The sequence below is a fragment of the Ursus maritimus genome, unplaced genomic scaffold (genome assembly GCF_017311325.1).
Source record: "Ursus maritimus isolate PB19 unplaced genomic scaffold, ASM1731132v1 scaffold_30, whole genome shotgun sequence".
NCBI lineage: Eukaryota > Metazoa > Chordata > Mammalia > Carnivora > Ursidae > Ursus > Ursus maritimus.
Genome location: NW_024425564.1, coordinates 9,230,797 through 9,252,318, shown reverse-complemented (window position 1 = coordinate 9,252,318; position 21,522 = coordinate 9,230,797). Strand labels below are relative to the sequence as shown.

The 21,522-nt window shown below is 47.0% G+C and overlaps 1 protein-coding gene and 2 non-coding genes across 3 annotated transcripts in view; 2 read left to right on the top strand and 1 right to left on the bottom strand.

The window, feature by feature from the left end:
- Positions 1-6,516: 6,516 nt before the first annotated feature.
- TRNAL-UAA lies at positions 6,517-6,599 on the bottom strand. The gene has a single exon. It is a non-coding gene; the product is annotated as a tRNA-Leu (tRNA).
- A 3,497-nt stretch (positions 6,600-10,096) lies between these two features.
- Positions 10,097-10,169, top strand: TRNAV-AAC. Its single transcript has one exon. It is a non-coding gene; the product is annotated as a tRNA-Val (tRNA).
- Positions 10,170-18,103: 7,934 nt separating this feature from the next.
- PRSS16 (serine protease 16) overlaps positions 18,104-21,522 on the top strand; it is a 9,841-nt gene continuing 6,422 nt past the window's right edge. Inside the window, exons 1-7 of the mRNA XM_040644632.1 lie at positions 18,104-18,173; positions 18,248-18,408; positions 19,116-19,215; positions 19,334-19,463; positions 20,752-20,875; positions 21,108-21,185; positions 21,282-21,329. Coding sequence (XP_040500566.1) covers positions 18,104-18,173; positions 18,248-18,408; positions 19,116-19,215; positions 19,334-19,463; positions 20,752-20,875; positions 21,108-21,185; positions 21,282-21,329 — 711 coding nt within the window. The remainder of the gene's footprint in view (positions 18,174-18,247; positions 18,409-19,115; positions 19,216-19,333; positions 19,464-20,751; positions 20,876-21,107; positions 21,186-21,281; positions 21,330-21,522) is intronic.

Genomic DNA, 21,522 nt, shown 5'->3' with positions numbered 1-21,522 from the left:
TGGGACGCAAACGGAGCCGAAGCGGGGGGGGGGCACAGACGAGCAGAAGAGACCTTCCCGTGCGGGTGCACACGTCTTCATCTCACGAGAAGGGGCTGGCGCTGGACACGGGCGTTGACGAGGACGCAGGGGAGCCGGCCGCGCGTCGGGGCTAGCTGGGCGCACGGTCTGTTGGGCTGGAAGCGACTTAGAGGTGGGGAAGGACGAAGAACGGTCCAGAGGATCCGGACTTTCCCGCAGGAAATGCGCTCAGATTTCGGCGCGCAGGAGAACCACTGGGGGGTGAAAGGCAGTTTTCTGGGCCCGACCCCCAGAGCTCCGCGCGGGTTCCTGGGTGCAGCGGTGAACTGGGGCGGGGGTGCTGGGCCAGGGCCCCGCGGACCCCGCTGCACCGCCCGACCCTCCGGCTCTTGCAGCTGACGGTCACGCAGCTTCCACGCAGCTTCCACGGTAGACCCGCAGAAACGGCGTCCGTACTGTGCCTTAGGCCGCGAGCCTCGAGCCACGTAAGTCAGTTTTTCCAGGGTAATTAATTTTAAGGTAACCGACCGTTTCTACTCTCGAGACTTTTGTTTTCAAGATTTCTGTTAAAACGTGTAAATTTCATCGAATACTTTTTCCCCCCTTTTTGGTGGCTTGTTTTAGAAAGAAGTCCATGTCCACCTCCCCGTCAAACAAACAAAACCTCAAGGAGAAAACGTTGGCTTTTTTTTTTTTTAAATCTGCAGGTTGGAAAATTCTCTTCCCCATAAAAACATGTCAACAGAGATTATTTTGTGAAGAGCATTTTTTCGTTTTCCCCCAGAATGTTCTAAAGCCGCACTGTCTAGAACAATAGCCATTAACACGTTTTTAAAACTTAATTCCCCCAAAAACTGTGCAATTTCTTATTCACAGTTTTTTTTAAATTGATTCCATGTTGGGTTATAATACTTGGGATAAAAGCATTATAATTAATTACACTTGTTTATTTATACTTTTTAAATATGGCTACTTGAAAAACTGAAATTACTTATTCAATACTTTTAAGTCTCAGATCTTGTGCTTATTCATGTGGTAACATCAGTCAAGTGCCATCAGTTTGCCAGGATGTGGTTCTCCAGGGCAGACTCCGTGGAGCTGTCACGTTCCGCAGAATCGGTTTTTTACTCCAAAAAATGCATGTATTCTTCTCCAACAGCAATTCCTAGTGTGTGAAAATGAAAAATTTTCAAACTATATTTCTTTACCTGCTTTTTTTTTTTCCCCCTATGCAAGAGGGTTCTGTGAGTCTTCTGGTGAAAGCACCTGCTTAGTAAACAGAAGATCCTGGATTGCAATTTGGTGACGCTCTGTCTGCAGGCTTTGTCATTTAAAACAGTTAGTCCTAGTTTGGTTGAAGACAGTTTGAAGGCTTTATTCTTGATGAGACCTGAGTTACTCAATTGTTATATGGCAGGGAAGACTAAAAGCCTGATGTTGACTTTATAGATGTCTTCACTTTCAGAAGGTGGCTGTAATAGAAATTTTCAAAGAAGAGACAGAGCAACTGCATGGAATGCGTAAAGATTTGCATGAAAAAACTCACTCCTCACAGCTCATGACCGAAGCACCATAAACTGTTACTTGGACACCAAAAAATTCAGAATTCTCATCTGATGACAATGCCCCTCTCCTGTGCAATGAGATTATCAGTGGTTTGCTTTGCAATAATTGGATGTCGTGTCTTTGACCTCTGACGTTATCATCTGAGAGCTTGTAATAAGAGCTCCAGCAGATACTGGAAACCCTGTTTTTTATTTTATATGATCCGCACAACTGCTCTTAATTCTTTTTGCATTCTGGAAGAGTCACTGTACGTGATGTCCAGCAACTGTTTGTAAATGGATCAGGGAATATCCAGTTTCCTTTCTCCACGTTTTTGGAAGTCAGTACAACAGACCAGACACTAGAGCCCAGGGGGGTAGGAGCTCCTGGACCCAGAAAGTAAACCCCTTCCTCCCACACTGTCCTTCCCCTCTACTGTCAGAATTTCAGTGCCCACAGGTACAAGGAAAAAATTTTAAGGCCCAGATCCTTTTTCAAAAAGCTGTCTAAAAGGATGAATTTGAGGCTGAGAAGTGTGTGGAAAAAAAAAAAAGTTGTTTTTTTCCTCCTGTATGTTTCCTTTACTCCTTACACAGAACCCTTTACACTTGGGGTCACCAGATGTGTGGGGTCTTTCCTCCCACCAAGCAATTCTTCAACACCCGCTGATGTCTTGGATTTAACTCAATTCGGAGACTCTCTATCTGCAGATCGTGTCAGATCCCACAGGTTACGGGTTCAGTCTCACGAGACCACACTCACTTCGGACGCCCACGGCAGCTAGTCCGCCCCAATGACCCACAACTGTGTCCAACTTGGCAACAAACTGGAGGTTCCCAGGAGCTCCTCCCCCTTGGATTCCATTTTCTGCTAGAACGGGTCACAGAACTCAGGGGAACACTTCCATACACCTAGCAGTTCATTACCAGCTCTGATAACAGAAGAGGATGAACAGCACATGGAGACATGCCTCGGGTATGGTTGGAGAGCCTCTCGAGCCCAGGAGGGACGGTCCCTCGGGAGCTGGAGCACATCACCCTCCCACTACTTTGGGTTTGGACCTCCCGGTGAGGTGAGTTCACAACCTGGAAGCTCTCTGAATCCCATACTTCTGGGATTTTTATGGAGACCTCATCATGTGGTGACTGATCGTTAACTCTTCTTTCTTCTTCCTTCTTGAGAGAACTGGGGGCAGGGCAGAGCATTCCAAGTTTCTAGTCATGGCTTGGTCTTTCTGGTGACCTTCATCCAGGAGCCACGAGGAACCCACCGCAGTCACCTCAGTAGAACGAAAGACACTCCTATCACCCAGGAAACTACAGGAAAGTCATCTCTCTCTAGACCCAAGACCAGGAAAAGAGCAGCCTAGCAACCCAGACAATGTTCAGACAGTAACACTCTACTCCAACAACACACCACAGAAAACAGCATCCCAAAGCCCTACTCATCACCATCTGAAAAGGCCCAGCGGAGAGCTTAGACCCCCACTTTGACCAGCAGTGAGGGTGGTGTCCCAGAAGGCCAAGTGTAAGGCTGGCAGTATCAAGGCGCATTGCCCAACCCCCACTCCCACCTCCAATTCCTGCCAGACCAGCTCAGGGCATTTGGGTAGAGCTCTTAAAGGGGAATTTCACTTTTGGTTGACATGGCTGGGCCATTTGGTTGGTAAAATCTTTCCTGTCGGCATCCATACGTGGGATGGGCAGATTTTCGGAAACGAATCTTCCAGTCTACCGCAGGATATTATAGTCCTGACTATGAACGCGAGCCAAGATAAGGTAGAATGGTTTGCAGTGGCATACACCTTTCAGATGTGTTAGTGTCTTCCAGACGGGTGGGCTTCTGTCTTATTCACTTCATGAAATCATCCTCCAGATACTCTGCCAGTTTGGAGGGGTAACCCCCCCATATCTTGAAGCTGAGGGAAAGGTTCTACAGCTCAAAATTCCTTAAAAGTGACATTCAAATAAATTTTATTCTTTGCCTTACTTTCACTGTCTGTGTAGAAATACCTGTAGCCAACAATTTTTTTTTTTTAATTTAGGGGGTTGGTTTCCACAAGAAGTTATATTTTTATTTAGCTTTTCCCAATTCCGGCTTAGAACAAACCATCCTGTGTATCTTGCTAGTCCTTCTGCCATTTGGTTTTCAGAATTTTGGTGCTAGTTCTTTACTTTCCCATTATTGTCTTTGTGTGTGTATGCCTTCAAAACACCCCTTTCTTTCTTTCTTTCTTTCTTTTTTTAGTGGATTTTTGGGGAGAGAGACATCAAATGCCCACCTTCAATATGCCATCATTACAAGCAGATCTATCTCTCACTTGCTGTGAGTTCTCATCATGCGAGATACCCAGAAGAGCAATAAAATAATATCATAGACGATGAATAGTATGACATCACTGATGTCCAGATGACAGTGCTACAGGACCCCAGCTCCCAGCTCGCAGGACGAAAGCTGGAAAGAGTGATCTTAATCTTCTGTGAACCCATGAGAGAGCCGAGGTCTCAGAGCAACCGAATAGTTTGAAATCTAAGGAAAACAGTGCTTCCAAGTAGAAATGGGACATGAACACTGGTCACCCAAAAGCTGTGGGGTGAAGATGGGGCCTCCATGCAAGAGGGTAAGAAAAATCCAGCTAAAAGCCATCATTTTCTAATGAATTGCTAAAGTCCAGATGTGGGCCAGCAGGGGTATATTGGAGGGGGGTTGCACACGCTTCACTGAGCACCTACAAGAAAGGCTGGGACAAGGGAAGAGAGAGGAGAAAGCCTCCAGCAGTCCAGGCCTGACAGAGGGGAGCGTCAGCCCCCAAATAAAGAAGTCCTAAACACTGAGGGGGAAGTGGCAAATACTGTTAGAAACTGAAAAAGTATAAGAGAATAAAAATCTCTCCCTTGGGGGAGTGTCAGAAAACCACATTGAGCCCAGAATACTAGAGAATGCCATCTCCCGGGGCGGGGGGAGTAGGCTGACTAAGAAAGTGAGACCTCAGGGATCCAGGGTCACAGAGTGTCACAAGTCTGGGGCTGACCTGTGACAGAAAGCCTCTTGCACAGCCCCCTAGACTAGCAGGCACTAGCTACCGAGAAACAGAAGGGTAGCCCTGGGGGAAGGCAAGACATCCGAGGAGAGAAACCCTCTCTGAAACTCACGCAGAGAAGGCCTAACGCTGAGAGCAGCACGAAACCACTGAAGTGGCACCCCAACAAATTCAACCTCACCCTAAACCCAGATATGCCCAAGGAATTTAAAGCCAGGGAAGGAGATCATAGCAACGATAAAACACAAACGTATCTCGAGCACTGCCGAAATGGATCAACCTCACACATCAACGGCCTGGTAAAAGGGACACACCGTCTCCAGCCTAAATACGACTTGCCTCACGGCTACCATCCTAGCGCTACGTCTGGAGCTAATGAAATCTATGAGACACTCATAAACGCGAGAAGAAACTGTGCACTGTCGAGAGAAAAAGCAATCAACAAAGTGAGATTCAGAGATGTCCCACAGAACGGAACTGTCAGAAAGGGAATTTCAAATACCCATGAGTGTTACGTTGGAGGCTGTAGTGGAAAAGCTGGACCACATCCATCAGCAGATGAGAACCCTCAGTAGATTGTTGGAAACCGAAAGTCAAGTGGATATGCTAAATTGAACAAAAAAACCCCATACACGGGGTAACAGAGTTACAGAATGCCTCTAATGGCTCACCAGTAGGCTCCACAGATCTGAGGGGAAATTGAAGGAGCGTCAATAGGATCTCCCCAACCTGAAACACCAAGGGAAAAAAAGATTGGGGGAAAAAAAAAGATCATTGAAGAGTTGCTGCTTAATGTCAAGTGGTCATATGAAAGAATATTCAGTTATGTTTATAACTGAAATCCCAGAGGCAAAGAAAGAGACAAGAACAGAAAAAATATCTGAAGAGATAATGACTGAATATTTTCCCAAAACAATGAAATCACACCACAGCTCCAAGACCAGAGAACCCTCAGCATTTTATACAGGGGGGAAACCCTATTTACCTCCTATTCAAACTGCTGAAAACAAATAAAAGAGAGAGACTACTGAAGGCAAAGAACAAAATACATATTATATATAGCTGAAAAGGAGAAAAGTTACAGCAGACTTCTCACCAGAAATTACGTACATCGCAAGACAAGGGAATGACACTTCCAAGTGATGAGAGATCAAAAACCATAATAATTTTTAAAACCCCCAAAACTGTTAACCCTTAATTCCCTACCAAGCAGAGAATATTTTCAGAAATGAAGAAGATAGGAAGATATGTCCAGACAAACAAAATCTGGCAGACTCGCACCACAGGGAACGTGTGAAGGAATTCAGGAAGAAGGAACAGGAGGCACGAGACATACGGAGGACTGGCCATCCACAGCAGTGGCTACAATGCAGGCGCACAGAAAGCACAGTTGCCCCAACTGCCATCACTCTCCACAGGACCAACTGCATAAAGCAGACGTAGTGACGGGCTGTACAGCAGACACGAAAACAAACATATGACAACGGTAACACGGAACAGAGAGGGCTGGTCTGCTATGGCAAGCTGCTCGCGGACACAGGCAGCCGCATGATGTGAACTGAAAGGAGACCTGGACTGATTGTCAGTGTGTATAGAAAACCCGAGGGAAACCAGTCCAGATCGTTTTAAAAGACATGAAATACAATAAGATAATAGTGAAGATAAAATTAAACCATGTAAAATGCTCATAAATTTCAAAGACAGGAAGAAAGATAAAGGAAAGGAACACCTAGAAATAACTTAAGACAGTGGATTTTAAAAGCAATATGTGACGACATTATATGTAGATTACCTGAATGCACCAGTGATAGTTTGTCAAGTTTTGGCTAATAAAAGCTTAGGTCCGGCTGCAGTGCTGGACCAAGTCCCAGCTCTTAACAAGGGAATTCTAATCTCACATAAAGCACACCTACCGGGAGTGGGGTTCGAACCCACGCGGGCACACGCCCATTGGATCTTAAGTCCAACGCCTTAACCACTCGGCCATCCCGGTGGCACAGATAAGCTCTCTTGTCAAAATTACTAAATTAGAATTCATTAGAATTCCTAGTCCCTAGAAGGTTATGAATATACCTGGGAAATCTGGGACCAGGCTTTAATGTGTGGGGAGGAAACAAGTCCTTATAATGCTTCTTGAGGAAAAAAAAAAAAAAACTAACAAAAATGTTTATTTTCAACAGCTATTCTAATCACTAATTTGTACCATACATTATAGTGGGTGTTAGGGCAAGACAAACATCCCGGATCTCGCGGACTCGCATTAAAATGAGAAACATTATGAAAGAAAAGGCGCATGATGCTGCCAGAATACTCACGTTGTCAGAGTTAACTCACTCTGTCACCACTTATGCTCAAGAGAAGACCCTTCTTTTAGTGGATTTGGAAAGAAAACCAAAAAGGAAAGGGAGTAAGAGGTGGCGAGAATGCAGGCGCGTGAACTATGTCTCATAACTCTACAACGGTGCTGTCTACACTGCTCATTACTGATCAGGTTTGCCTGCTGAATCTAAGCCCCAATCCAAACCCATTGACTCTGACTGTCCAGGTGAGGGTTTGGGGTCTGGAACCAGAGAACAGTTAATATTGAGACAAACCACCCTTGGAGGAAGTTTAGGAAACCCTACTGCACACATACGGAGTTTGGAGTTTAACACGTGATGCTGCTTTTAATAAGGAAGTCTCCTAACCAAGAGTTCTAACACTCCACTAATGAACTCTCTTTCCTGAGTACCTACTATGTGCTAGGCACTGAGTCAGGTGCACGTAATCTACTAAGTCAGTAAGACACTCAGACACTTCCGTCAAGGGACCGAGTTTAAGAACTCATTAAAGCGGGTTCCAGATGTGCATCTGGGGGGTTGTACGGAAAGTTTGTGAGGGCTTCTAGAATCCCCGACAGGTTCCTTTTTCTCCACAATCCTGCCAACACTTATTAGTTCTTATCTTTTTCATAATAACCATTCTGGCAGGCGTGAGGTGATAGCTTACGGTGGTTTTGATTCGCATTTCCCTGACGATGAGCGATGCTGGGCATCGTTACATGTGTCTGTTGCCATCAGGGTGTCGTCTTCAGAGACATGTCTCTTCAGATCGTCTGCCCACTTCGTTTCTTTGTTATTAGTTGTATGAGTTCTTTTATAATTTTTTTGGATATTCACCCCGTATCAGATATGTGGTCTGCAAGTATTTTCTTGCATTCCGTAGGTTAGTTGACGTTTGCCTTTGCTGTGCAGAAGACTGTAATTTGGGGGCGCCTGGGTGGCTCAGTCGTTAAGCGTCTGCCTTCGGCTCGGGGCGTGATCCTGGTGTTATGGGATCGAGCCCCACATCAGGCTCCTGCGCTGGGAGCCTGCTTCTTCCTCTCCCACTCCCCCTGCTTGTGTTCCCTCTCTCACTGACTGTTTCTCTCTGTCAAATTAATAAATAAAATCTTAAAAAAAAAAAGATTTTAATTTGATGCAGTCCTACTTGTTTATTTTTTATTTTGTTGCCTCTATTATTGTGATTCTTAACACAGAGTAGAATCATCTATCACGTTTCTAAAATATACTTAACTAGAGAGTGTAAATACCTAAATCTAAGAGGTAAAAATTAATAGAAATGTATGTAGAGAGACGTCTTTGTGACCCGGAGGTCAGATAGGACTTAAACAAAAATTCTAAACGCACAAACAGTTGGTACAATTACTTCATCCAAATCAAAAGTATGTCCAGTAAAGGCCACAATGGAAAAGTCAATGGACATGTGTGAGTAAAGTGGAAGATATCTGAAACACTGAACAATGACAGCTTCGTCCAGGTTATGCAGTAAGAGGCCATGAAAATCAGCAAAATCAGCAGAAAATTCAGCATAAAATGGGTAAAGAAAAGGAACAGGATGCTGATCAAAGCCAAGATAAAGAAGCATCTGAAAAGGTTAACAAAGATTTAAAACATTTTCTATCATTAGTTATGTACAAGCTCGCAAAATACAATATTCCTCTTTCCACAGTGAGTTTGCAGAATCGGAAGCCTGGATGTGTCCATTACTGCGGGTGTGAGGCTATCGGAATCCACGCGTCCTGCTGATGGAGGTTTACGTGGATGCCAGTCTAATAATGTTAACTCAAGATGAACCAGATCCAACGATCCAGATATTCTGCTCCTGGGTGTATATGGTCCCCACTCCTCATCACCCGCCCCAAAATCTCCGAGGCACAGATCGAGTCATATGTGGATGTTAACTGCAGCATTATTTTTGGTCCTTCAGAATCAGACTCCACCTTGACTCCGTCATTGGTAACAGGGAATAGACGACGGCTAGTGGACGGCTAGTTGTGGTAAATGCATGATAACGAGCGTTATGAAACTATGAGATGTAACAGACTAGATGTTCATGTAACAGCACTCGTGAACCTTAAAAAGACAGGTTTTTAAAAAGATGCCTAATAAACTTTTTTCCTTCATTACAGTAATCATTCTGCTCCCTGGTTTTCAAAATCCTGCTGTTGCTCTCCATTTTTCACCTTTTGTCCTTACGCATGTTTGCCTTCACACACCCCTAATGCCCTTTCTAGCGTAGTTTGGGGTATAGAGAAAGCAAATGCTGTGCTTAATTTTCCATAATTTTAATCAGGTCCATCTCTGACTGACTATGATTTTTCATCACAATGGAACCCAAAGGGTTCCTAAGATAGTGGGTGGTGATATATTGGGATCAAAATACTACAGGCTAGAGAAGAATTTTTTATGTCAGATTTCCCCATTTCTCATTTCACCACTGACCATTTCCATCTAATGAGGTTAAGCTAAAGGAATAAATGTCATTTAGGACATAATCAGAACTTCATCTGCAAGCTGCTTGCTACTTCTGATGACTCTTCCGAAATTCGGACACAGGCTGACCCAGCCACCACTATCCTTCCTCTGGGACTCCTTGCTGGTGATTAGCCCATGAATTAATTTTTTTCTTCCTTGTTCTTTAAATTTTCCGAAACCCCTCCAGGTGATTTGTTTCTTGCCATACCTCTTTGCACGAGCACCGACCCTGTCTTCCGTTTTCAAACCTCAAGAAAGTGTGTTATTTAGGGGTGTTAAAAGCAGGTGTCTGAATGAATCTCACCACGACCAAGATCCTGACGGACTGCCAGCAGGAGGAAAAAACACTCAAGTGGGTGTCCTGTCTGATGAGATTTCAATTCTCCAGATCTTTCAGCTTCAAAAAGAAAGGAGCCCATGAGGCCTTTTGTCCCCTTGGCAGGGAGAAGAACGTTTGACATTTCTCAGGAGTCTGCCTGCAACCCCCCACCCCCTCCGTGTCTGCAAAGTAACGGGGGCTCTGGGGGAAACACTGGCCTGGCTATGAACTGTCCAGCTCAGACACTGTGGATTCTAAGAATCACAAAGTGTGGAGGGGAAAAGAGTGCCTCCACCAAGAATACAGCCTCAAGGGAAGGATAAATTTAAGGTTAATTTTAACTAATTTGAAAATGAAAAGTCCCTGAGGCCATGGGTTTCCGTAGTGTAGTGGTTATCACGTTCGCCTAACACGCGAAAGGTCCCCGGTTCGAAACCGGGCGGAAACAAGATGCTTGTCTTTTTCCCATAAATTCTACATTTTGTTCCAGAAATTTTCTACCTAAATTTACCTACTTTTCTACCAAGTCTCAAATGTTCGTGCTCCCTTTGCAGCCCAAAACTTTAAGTCACAAGAATTACATTGTATAACAAGAGCAGAGCTGAGACTTGCTTCCTCTCCCCATCAACAACTGACCGCGTCGCACCCTCCCGCTGGGGCCGGGGAGGGCTCTGCGCTGGGCGGCCGAGGCTTCAGCAAAGGCCTGGTCGGCATCCTCTCGGGGCAGAAACGACAGGGAACAGCCCTAAACTGGGAGCACGGCTGGTGTATGCCAGGAGGGTCAAGAAGCCCACTGCAGCCGAGGGAGCCCAGCAGAGAGTAGCTCCGGGAGGAGGCCGACGGTGGCGGAAAGGAGCCGACAGGTCAGTACAGCCTTCTCGGTGCACTGTTCAGGACTTCAGCCTTCACTCTGATCAAACAGGAAGACGCTGGATTTCAGGCAGTGAACTGGCTCCACAGGTCTTCAGTTTTTTAGAAGGACCCCTCTGGCAGATCTGTGGAGAGTACGTTGTGTGGAGAAAAGAATGGAAGCAAGATCTGTGAAGTCCCTTTCGTCGTGCTGCGTATCAGAGAGAACTGTGGCGTGGACAGGACGGTGGCAGCTGAGTTGGTGAAAAGTAGTTAGAGTCTAGATATATTTTAAAGACAGAGCAAAAGAAATTCCTGAGAAAATGGATGTGAAGAGTGAAAAAAGTGGAATCAGTAACGACTTTGAGGGTTTTCTTCAGGAAGGATGGAGTTGCCGTTGACTGAAATGAGGAAGACTGGATGGAACAGCATTACTGGGGGGGAAAGTGGGAGTTCTGTTTTAGACATGCTAACGTCTAGATGCCTGGTATACAGCACTCAGGGTCATGCTAAGGAACCAGTTGAATATACAGCCCAGAGTTCAACAGAGTGGTCTAGACTATAGATACGAGCTTGAGTTGTAGTCATTATTTAAGCCATGAGAACAGATGAAATCACCAAGAAATGAGTGTTTATCAAGAAGAGGTCCGAGGACCAAACCCTGAGACATTCCATTATATAAGAGGGTGGGTCAGAAGAGGGGAAACAAAGGATATTGGGAAGAAGCTGCCAGGGAGGTAGAAAGACAGCCAGGACAGCAGTGTCTTGAAAGTCAAATAAAGAAAATATTTTAAGAAGGATGAGGTGCCTATGGCCCCTGAGAAGTGAAGGACTTAGAAGTGATTATTACTTTTAGACACTTAGAGGTCATTGGTGATCTTGGCAAGAAGCTTCCACGAGGTAGTGGCGCCAAAACCCCAGATGCAGTGGGTCTGAAGAAGAAGGGGAGGAGAGAAAGTGCAAACAGTATGTCTGTATCATTCTGTACAGATTTTATAAAAAGCCATCTGACAAATAGGGCAGTAGCTAGAGGAAAATCTTGGGGCAAGAGAAGCCTTTTTAAGATAGGAGTCAAATAGGATATTTGAACATTTGTGAGAATAATCCAGTAGTCAGGAGATTGCTCTAGTCGATGCAGATAAAACTCTCTTTACGTCATTAGTAATTCACTGACAGGAGTGAAAATTCCTTTTCCTAAAGATACTGAAGAATTTTCCAAAGCTCTACGATAGCAACATGACACAAATAGATTTTGACTCCATGTTTCTCTTCTCTGTTACTTTCCCTTTTCAGGACAAAGATCCATGAAGACTGGTTCTGAAACTATGCTAAAATTTAAGTACCACTATCACTACCAGACTTGGCAATTCCCCAGCTTGCCATGTCTTCAGTCTCATTTAATAGACACGGCTCCATCATCAGCCTGCAATCACTTCTGTGAGGCCATGTTTTCTAACACATAATGCTGACACTGAACTTCCAGCCATGTATGCCCAGGCCAGAGCTCTCCAAGGCAGCCAATCCACGGGCTGGCAAGTGACCTGGGGGGAGACCTATAACCTGATCCTCACTAAAAATCGTTGCCCCCAAAGTGACTCAAGTATTTAGATAGGGGAAGTCACATGGATTTTTTTAGGGGGGAAATTGGAACTGGAAAAAGCAAAAATAATGAGACAGTGGACAGAAGAGACAGAAGAGATTCAAAGAGAAAATGACATTGAAATATTTACTGAATCACATTAATCCCTAATTGCTAGCATATAGGTCAATGAATATTGTCCTTGAATGGCATCAAGATGATTAATCTAGACCCTGTACAGGTCTTGTTAAATTAAGAGACCCTTCCAGCTAGAGCATAGGTGACCTTATCCCTAAAATTCTATTTGGGTAACTCCACTCCACCTAGCTTCTAGATGTTGAAATGAGGGAAAGGAGCTGGAAGGAGCTAACACCAAGCGGTCCTCCAGCATCTCTGAAGCGCCAGACCTAAGGTGATGTTTGCTCCACTCCCCCCACCCTCTCTTCAAGCATGTGTCCCCTTTTCTTTAAATGAAGAACTTAATCACTCTTTCATTCAGTAAATATTTACTGACAGCATGCTATGTGTCAGACACTGCACTAGTCACTGGGGTAACACCTATGAGCAAAATAGAAACCTGTTGGATTTCTAGTGTCAGGACTACAGAAATTTTTCTAAAGCAAAGTTACATATAAAATGCTATACGATGTGACAATAAATGCTCAGGAGAAAAATTGAGAGAAGGACATTAGGGGTGAATTTTTATTTTCAAATTCTAAATGGATTATTGGTGACATTTGAGCAAAAATCTGAAGGAGGAAAATAAATGAGCCATGGGGCTGTCCAGGTAGTCATTCCAGACAGAAGCTATCGTGCCCACAGGGACCCTGATGTGGAATTTACCTTGTGCATTAAAGGAATAGCAAGGAGGCTAATTCTGCTGGAGTAAAATGAATGCTATTTTAATGTACACATCAGTTGTCTCTTGCCTCAAATTTACTGCTTAACAAACTATCTAAATTCAGTAGCTTTAAACAATGACAATCTATTTAGCTTGCTAGTCTGCAGTTAACTAATATAGGTTAGGAGGGACCAGACTGTTTATCTCCCAGCTGGCTGACTCACATGACTGGTGAACAACAGACAATCAGCCAATCTCCATACACCTCATATTCCCTAGCATGCTAAACCCAGGCAAGTTCTCAAGACAATGGCTCAGAGCAAAAGCAACCAGGAAAAAATACTAAACAAATCCCTTCTGGAACTAATAAGCAATTATAGCAAGGTTGTACAATACAAGGTTAAAATACAAAAGTCAATCACTTTCCTACTTACCAGCAATGAAAAATTGGAATCTGAAATTAAAAACACAATGTGATTTACATTTGCACCCCTAAGATGAAATACTTAGGTACAAATCTAACAAAATTTGTATAACATCTGTATGTGAGGAAAACTATAAAATTTTGATGAAAGAAATCAAAGAAGAACAAAATAGATATTCCATGTTCATGGATAGAAAGACTCACCATGGACAAGATGTCAGTTCTTCCCAGCTTGATCTATAGATTCAACACAATCCCAATCAAAACCCCAGCAAATTATTTTGTGAATATTAACAAGCGGATTCTGAAGTTTATGTGGAGGAGGTGCCTGGGTGGCTCAGTCATTTGGGCATCTTCCTTCTGCTCAGGTCATGATCCTAGGCTCCTGGGATTGAGCCCCACATCAGGCTCCCTGCTCAGCAGGGAGTCTGCTTCTCCCTCTGACTGTCAGTCTACCTGCTTGTGCCCTCTCTCTCAAATAAATAAATAAAATCTTTTAAAAGAGAATAAAGTTTATATAGAGAAGCAAAAGACCCAGAATTGTCAACACAATATTGAAAGAGAAGAATAAAGTTGGAGGACTGACACTGACTTCGAGACTTCAAGACTTATTATAAAGCCACGATAATCAAAACATTGTGGTATTGGCAAAAAAATAGATAAATAAACCAGTGGAACAGAATAGGGAGCCCAGAAACAGACCCACACAAATTTAATGTGTTGATCTTTGACAAAGGAGCAAAAGCAATACAATGGATAAAACACGGTCCTTTCAACAAATAGTGCTGGAACAATTGCATGTTCAATGTGAAAAAAATAAACAAATCATAGACCTAAATGTAAAACACAAAACTAAAAGTCCTAGAAGATCACATAGGAGAAAATATAGACGATCTCTGGTTCTGGTGATGACTTTTTAGGTACAGCACCAAAGGCATGGGCCATTGAAAGAAGCCATCAATAAGCTAGATTTTATTAAAATTAAAAATTTCTGCTCTGCAAGACACTGTCAAGAGGATGAGAAGAGAAACTGCAAAGTGGGAGAAAATATTTGCAAAAGACATAACTGATAGAGGACTGTTATCCAAAATATACAAAGAACTCTTGAAACTCAACAAGAATATGAACAACCCAATTTAAAAATGGGCAAGAGATCTGAACAAACATCTTACAAAAAAAGAAATACAGATGGCAAACAAACATATGAAAAGATGGTCAACATGACATGTCATTATGGAAATGCAGGTTAAAACAACAATGAGATACTACCACACACTATTAGAATGGCCAGAATCCAAAACACTGATAACGCCAAACGTTGGGGAGGACGAGGAGCAACAGGAACTCTCATACGTTGCTGGTGGGAATGCAAAACGGTACAACCACGACTTTGGAAGACAGTTTGGCAGTTTTGTGCAAAACTAAACATACTCTCACCAACCTTACAATCCAGCAATTGCATTCCTTGATGTTTATTCCAAACCAGTTGAAAACTTATGTCCACACAAAAACCTGCACACAGATGTTTGATAGCAACGCTATTCGTAATTGCCAAACCTTGGAAGCAATGAAGATGTCCTAGTAGGCAAGTAGATAAGTAAACTATGGTATGTCCACACAATGGAATATTAAACAGCACTAAAAAGAAATGAGCTATGGAGCCAAGAGACATGGAGGAACCTTAAAGGCATATTACAAAGTGAAAGAAGCCAATCTGAAAAGGCTACATGCTGTATCATTCAACTATATGGTATCTGGAAAAGGCAAAGGTAAAAAGATCAGAGGTTGTCAGGGATTAGGAGGGATAGACGGACAAACAGGCAGAGCACAGAGGATTTTTAGGGCAGTGAAACTTTCTGTATTATACTATAATGGTAAACATATATCATATATTGGCAAAACCTATAGAATGAACCCAAATGCAAACTATAGACTTTGGGCGATAATGACACGTCAGTGTAGGTCCATCAGTTGTAACGAACGTAACTTCTGAGTCAGGATATTGATAGTAGGGGAGGTTGTGTGTGTGGTGGGGAAGGGGTATAGGAGAACTGCCCACTCAATTTTGCTATGGACCTAAAACTGCTCTAAAAAATAAAGACTACTTAAAAAGCAAACTAACAAAAAGTTAAAACAGCTACCAAAACAAGCAAGCAGAAAGAGCACAGGGCACATTCCAGAATCTTCTTTGTCAACTTTGCTAATATCCATTGGCCTCTGAAAGTCACAGTGCGCAGCCAAGAGACAGTGGGAAGGCAGAACAAGGTCACATGAAAAACAACATGAACAAAGGGAAGGGAGAAGCATTGGGGTTATTCATGCAATAAACCCATCACAGTAGTTAATTATTTCTGGTTGATTTGATGCAAAAAGACCAAAATAAAAATCACCTTTTTTATTACCCAGTTATGTGCTCCATATATTCCAGTTTCTTACCCTAACTTCACCATCACCCACACCATGATCATGACCCATCCCGGCCAGTTACACCATTTCTAAGCCTCATCACCCACCCCTCGTCGTGTCCTTAACTCCATCTCCACTACTCATCTCATCACTGAACTAACAGTTAAAGGTGTCTAAGATCGATTGAGAGGCTCAGGGATAAAATCGGTTTTATTATACACTACTCGAATATTAAAATAAATAAGTAGATAGGAAAGGGAGGGAGGGAAGAAGGAAGGGAGGAAGGGAGAGATGTTGCCTTTAGGTGGAAGTAAAATGCTGAGAACATAAACTCCTCACAAACTTACAAAAGACCCATTATTCTGCAGCCATACCAATAGCCACCAGAACCGATTTTAAATCAATTCAATCTATCAGTGATAATTGTTTTCAAGGCCATGAATCACAGTCCACCCCTGCCTTCTGAATGTCAGCCGGTCAGAAATGCGTTCATCTCAAGAAACAGGCCCTTGAGGGCCAACCAAACAACTGCAGTCTCTCCCCAAAATCACACTTCCACAGATTGTGTCAACCCACTCAGCCCCCCAAAGTCGCCCCTTCCATGAGCCCCCTCCCCCAAAACACATCACCCCTCGGCTCTCTCAAAGGGCCAGTGCCCGCCCAGCGTGGCTCTCTCCCTAAGTGAGCTTCGGCTCCATATTTCAAGTACTGAGTGATGGTTTTCATCATCCTTTAAAAATGCCCCTTTGTCAAATCTGAAACATCTACCTTTCATTGTTTGCTGGGGTTATATTTTTTAATTCATTTCTCGTTTCTGATATTCTTGCATGTCCTGTACAATAACACGGCCTTTACAACTATATTGTCTCGTCACAAATAGAGACCCGGGCAGCCGTTAGTCCTTTATACAGGTGTATAACCAGATTCAGCAAACCAAATGCCAACATTTGAAAACACACTCTGACGGAAAGGCTTCAGACACACACGCAGTCCACAAATACTCACTGAATGCCTATCTTAGGTTCCAAACAGTTGTTGGTCTTAGAGATCCAGAAAAAAAACAAAAACAAAACAAAAACCTGTCTTCGTAGAAAGAAAATCTGGTGGGAGCAAACCGATAACTTTTTAAAAAGAAAAGGAAAGGAAGGTACACATTGTGTCCGATCTGATTTTTTAAACAATACGAAATGCCAACTTCAACGGTGCTGAGAGGCAGCGGGAAGACGAGGAGCGGAGCAGGCTCGCGAAGCCAGGAAGAGCCACGAGGAGATGGCGGCTGGGCTCTGGCAACGGGACAAGGACACCGGGCGCCCGGGGGGCCAGCGGCCAGCGGATCCTGTGTCCCTCCAGTCCCACCCCTACTCTGGTACCTCGTTTTCTTTACTAAGATTTCTATCCAAAGCCTGTAAGCCACTGATTCGCAAGTTGTTCCTTCTCCCTGCCTCCACTTGGAGAGGGGGACAGAGAAGGCAGGTGTCACTGTTGAGGACTAAGAAATCAGTCAACATTTAATCTCACTTTCATGTTGGAGAAGTTATTTCCAAGGCCTGAGGTGACCGCAGCAAACTTAATCTTCTTTTTAACACAAGAACTAAGGCCTTTCTTGGGCCGTCTGGGGGTCGAGCCCACAACTGCCAGCGCTGTTAGCATCACCTCCTACCCACCTGAGCTAACAGCCCCCGGCCAGACCCTCTTTTTACTTAAAAAGTAAAAAGTTTGTTGACATTCTTGTGCTTCTTTGAAACTAAGGAGAATCCTTCTCCTTCCCCAAAGGAGACTTTTTTTAAAGAGTGGTGAGACTGGGGGTCACAGCGTTGGGGGGCTGTGATAAGCAGCGGAAAGAGGGGGAGACTGGGAAGCAGGGCCAGAGTCAGACACAGACAGACAAATGCTCAAGTAGAGAAGGCAAAAGAGAAGAGAGGGGCCGAGGAACGCAGAGAGAGGCAGGCAGGGTCAGGTCCCGGGGTGTAGTCTGAAGGGCAGAGCACAGACTAAGGCCTAGAAAGGGGGCGCTGGGGAACAGACGGATGGGACATCAAGGGCAACGAGCGAGAGAGAAACTGGATAGTCAGGCGCCGCGTCAGCAGGCCTCTCTGGACAGACTTCGGCGTCTCTGCCCCGCTGCGGTGCTTCCCACAGACGCTTGGCCTGTCCCGGGAGAGGCACCCGAAACCCAAGCTCCTGCTGAAAGGCTATAAGTTTGAGGCCCAGTCCTAGGAACCTGATGAAGGGCCTCCGTGCGTGGGGCGGACAGAGCACGTAGAGACTTGCGCAGAAGCCGGGATGGCTGGCAGGCCTGCCCTGTGGCTGGGCCCTCTGCTCCTGCTTTCCCTCGGGGGGCCCTCAGCTCCAGGTAGGAAGACGCTGAGGGTCAGGCAGGGGCTCCGAAGGGCGCCTGGCCTGACTCCTTCCCCCTGTGTCCCACAGCCTCCCTCCTGAGGCGCCTGGGGGAGCACATTCAGCGGTTTCAGGAAAGCCAGGGCCTGAGCCTGACTTTAGGCCCAGGTGCTGGGGCCCTCCCGAAACAAGGGTGGCTGGAGCAGCCACTGGACCCCTTCAACACCTCCGACCAGCGATCCTTCCTGCAGGTGAGGCCAGGAGAAGGGGAGCCCATGGCCTTCCTTCCCTAGCTCCACCCCCAGTCCCCGCATCGCTAGGCCCCACAGGCTCTTTCTCTGCCTACTGCCAGCGCCCCTCTGGCCCTTAGCTGTACCCTCGGTCCCCTGGGCTCCCCTCTCTGTCCTCAGCCTCCACGTTCTGTGTCCCTCAGGCGGTGTCCTTCCGCCCACTTCTCCCCATCCCTCAGACTCAACATCAAATCCACCCCCAACATGTAGGTCTCATTACGTAGTGGAAGTCTGGACCAGAATGGAACCAGACCAGACTCACAACAGAAACTTGAAGAGATCTAATGAATGAATGCCCAAATTTACCAGTGTTCACACCTACTCTCCGCACAGTCTACAAAGGTCAGCTCACCTAGGCCCCACTTGCAAACCCATCTGCACTCAGCCATCATTTCAATATGCAGCAAGAGCCTCCCATTGCTAAAGCCTACCCTTGGACCCGGGGACAGAGAGTGAAAAGCGGGCAAACCAGCGGCTCTTACAGATCTTACGTTCTAGCTGAAGAGACAAGCAGGAGAGAAAGGAACACATAAAATAAACAAGGCTACTTCACATCCTACCAAATATATAAAGAAAGACCCATAAGGGAAAGAGACTCCAATGAACTGGGAAGAAAGAAGAGGTCAAGACTCTCAATCCTATTTCTTCTTACCCATCCCACCTGTTAGCGGTACTGGGTGAATGACCAGCATTGGGCCAGCCAGCGTGGACCCGTGTTCCTGCATCTGGGGGGCGAGGGCAGCCTCAGGTCTGGCTCAGTGATGAGAGGTAAGAAGCAAGGGTGGGGAAGACAGGGCTGGGAAGCGGGTGGGGCAGGGAGGGGAGCTGCACCTTATGGTGCTGTGAGGGGGGCAGCTTGCATCCCACCCCCATATACTCTTCACAGGGCACCCTGCAGCCCTGGCCCCAGCCTGGGGAGCCCTGGTGATAGGCCTGGAGCACAGGTTTTATGGCCTGAGTATACCTGCTGGGGGCCTGGACGTGGCCCAGCTCCGCTTCCTGTCCAGTCGCCACGCGTGAGTGAGGCCGGGAAGTGTCTGGGGCTGTGGGACTGAGGGTCCGTATCTCAGCCTCCCTGCAGCGCTTTGCTTCTCCTCTGTCCCACTGCCCAAAGTGGACCCCTGGGGCTCTGGTTCATGTTTTCTTCTCTTTTTTGGTGTCTTATGCTTTCTCCCTTGATCTTGGTTCTCCGTCCCCCCACCCCTCCTCTCAGGCCATATTTGCACCTCTTCCTGTCGCACTGCAGCCTGCTGGTCCAGACCACCCGAGTCTGGTCCCTGGGTGACACAGACACCCCTCTGGTCTTCGGTTTCTGCTCCGGGGCCGTCAGTATATTGTACAGAGGGGACGGGCAGAGCGCACCCCAGCGCTCCCTCTCCCTCGCTCACGTCTCTCACATGCCTCTCATCTCACTTAGAGGAAACAGCATCTTCGCAGTGGGCTCTGGGTCAGCAGCGAGCCCTTTGACCTCCACTTTCCCACACTCCCTGGGCTCCAGCTACACAGAGGTCCGTGCTGTTCTCCAGACTTCGAGCACAGGGCTGCCTGGAGCCTTTCAGTGCTTCCTTCTGCAGGGAGTGGGTCTCCCCCACATCCTCCCTCCCTCAGCCCCCTCTGGGACCCCTGCTCCTGTTAGCAGCCCCTCCCAGTCCCCAGGGTCCTTCACCTGCTCCTCCGTTCTGCACTGTTCCGAGCAGGACGGACCTGTCCCTCTCCTTCCACCTGGCGTCTCTCTGCCTCCCTCTTGCCTCCTTCCCTCCGTCTCCACCTCTATCTCTTTGCCTCTGGGTTTGTGATTCTTTCCATTTTGTCACAAGCTATACGGGTTTCCAGCAGCAGGAGGATGGCACTCACCGTTTCAGAAAGTCCGGGAAGACAGAAAACACCTGGGATAGAAAAGACGATGTTAGATGCGTCCCAACGTCTTTCTTTGTAACTGTGTCTGTCCTTCCTCTGGGGGCCTCTAACGGTTCCAGCCTGGCACCCCTCCTCTTCCTGAGTAGCTCTCCTTCTCTGCCCCAACCCTTCCCTGTATTTGTCAGGCTCCCGCTTGAAATGCCTTAGAGATATTCCTCCCCCACGTAGCCGAGGAAGGAGGGCGGAGGCTTTCCGGAGGGGTCGCCTCTGGCGCAGAGGAGCACTTGGTGAAATGTGCGCAGGGCGCCGTCACACGGATCCCGCGAGAAGAGCCCCGGCGTCCGGCCAGGTTCCCCCGGCCACGTCTCGGGTCCCCGCCCGCGCAGGGAGGGAATGCGCGGGGACTCCCAGCGAGGAGGGCCCACAGAGCCTCCCCTCTGCCCCCAGGCTGGCGGACGTGGCCTCTGCCCGCCGGGCACTCGCCCGCCTCTTCAACGTCTCTACTGCCAGCCCCTGGATCTGCTTCGGAGGCTCGTACGCCGGCTCCCTGGCTGCCTGGGCCAGGCTGAAGGTCCCCGGGACCCTCGGGGCGGGCTGGGGGAGGGGCCCCGTCTCAGACGGCAGGTGTACCCAGGCCCCATTCGCTCCCCCCGCACCTCCTGTCCCCCAGAGCTGTCTTCACCAGAGTGCACGAGTAGAGGGTCGGGTCCTGCCTAAGACCACAGTACGCGGGAGTGACGCGGGCGCGGGAGGTGCGGGGTCCCGGTCCCTCGGCCCGCAGGCTGACCGCTGTCCTCCCTCAGTTCCCTCACCTCATTCTCGCCTCCGTCGCCTCCTCCGCTCCGGTGCGCGCCGTGCTGGATTTCTCGGAGTATAACGAGGTCAGGACGGCGGGCGGCGGGCGGCGGGCGGCGGGGGCGGGGGCGGTCGTGGGTGCGGGGAGCCCCCTGATTCCTTCTCCCGCGGTCCCACCGCAGGTGGTGTCCAGAAGCCTAACGAGCGCGGCTGTCGGCGGATCCCCGGAGGTAGGAGACGGGGCCGTCCGAGGGGGCTGGGGGGACAGGGGGCCTTGCCAGAGAAAAAGGGCGAAGCTTGCAAGGTGGCGGGGTCTGACGGAGGTCGAGACCCGGAAGGTGGCGGATTCTAAAGAACGCGGGAACCGAGAGATGGGGCGGGGCACCGAGAAGCCGGGCGTCGCAAGCGCGAAGGGGCTGACGC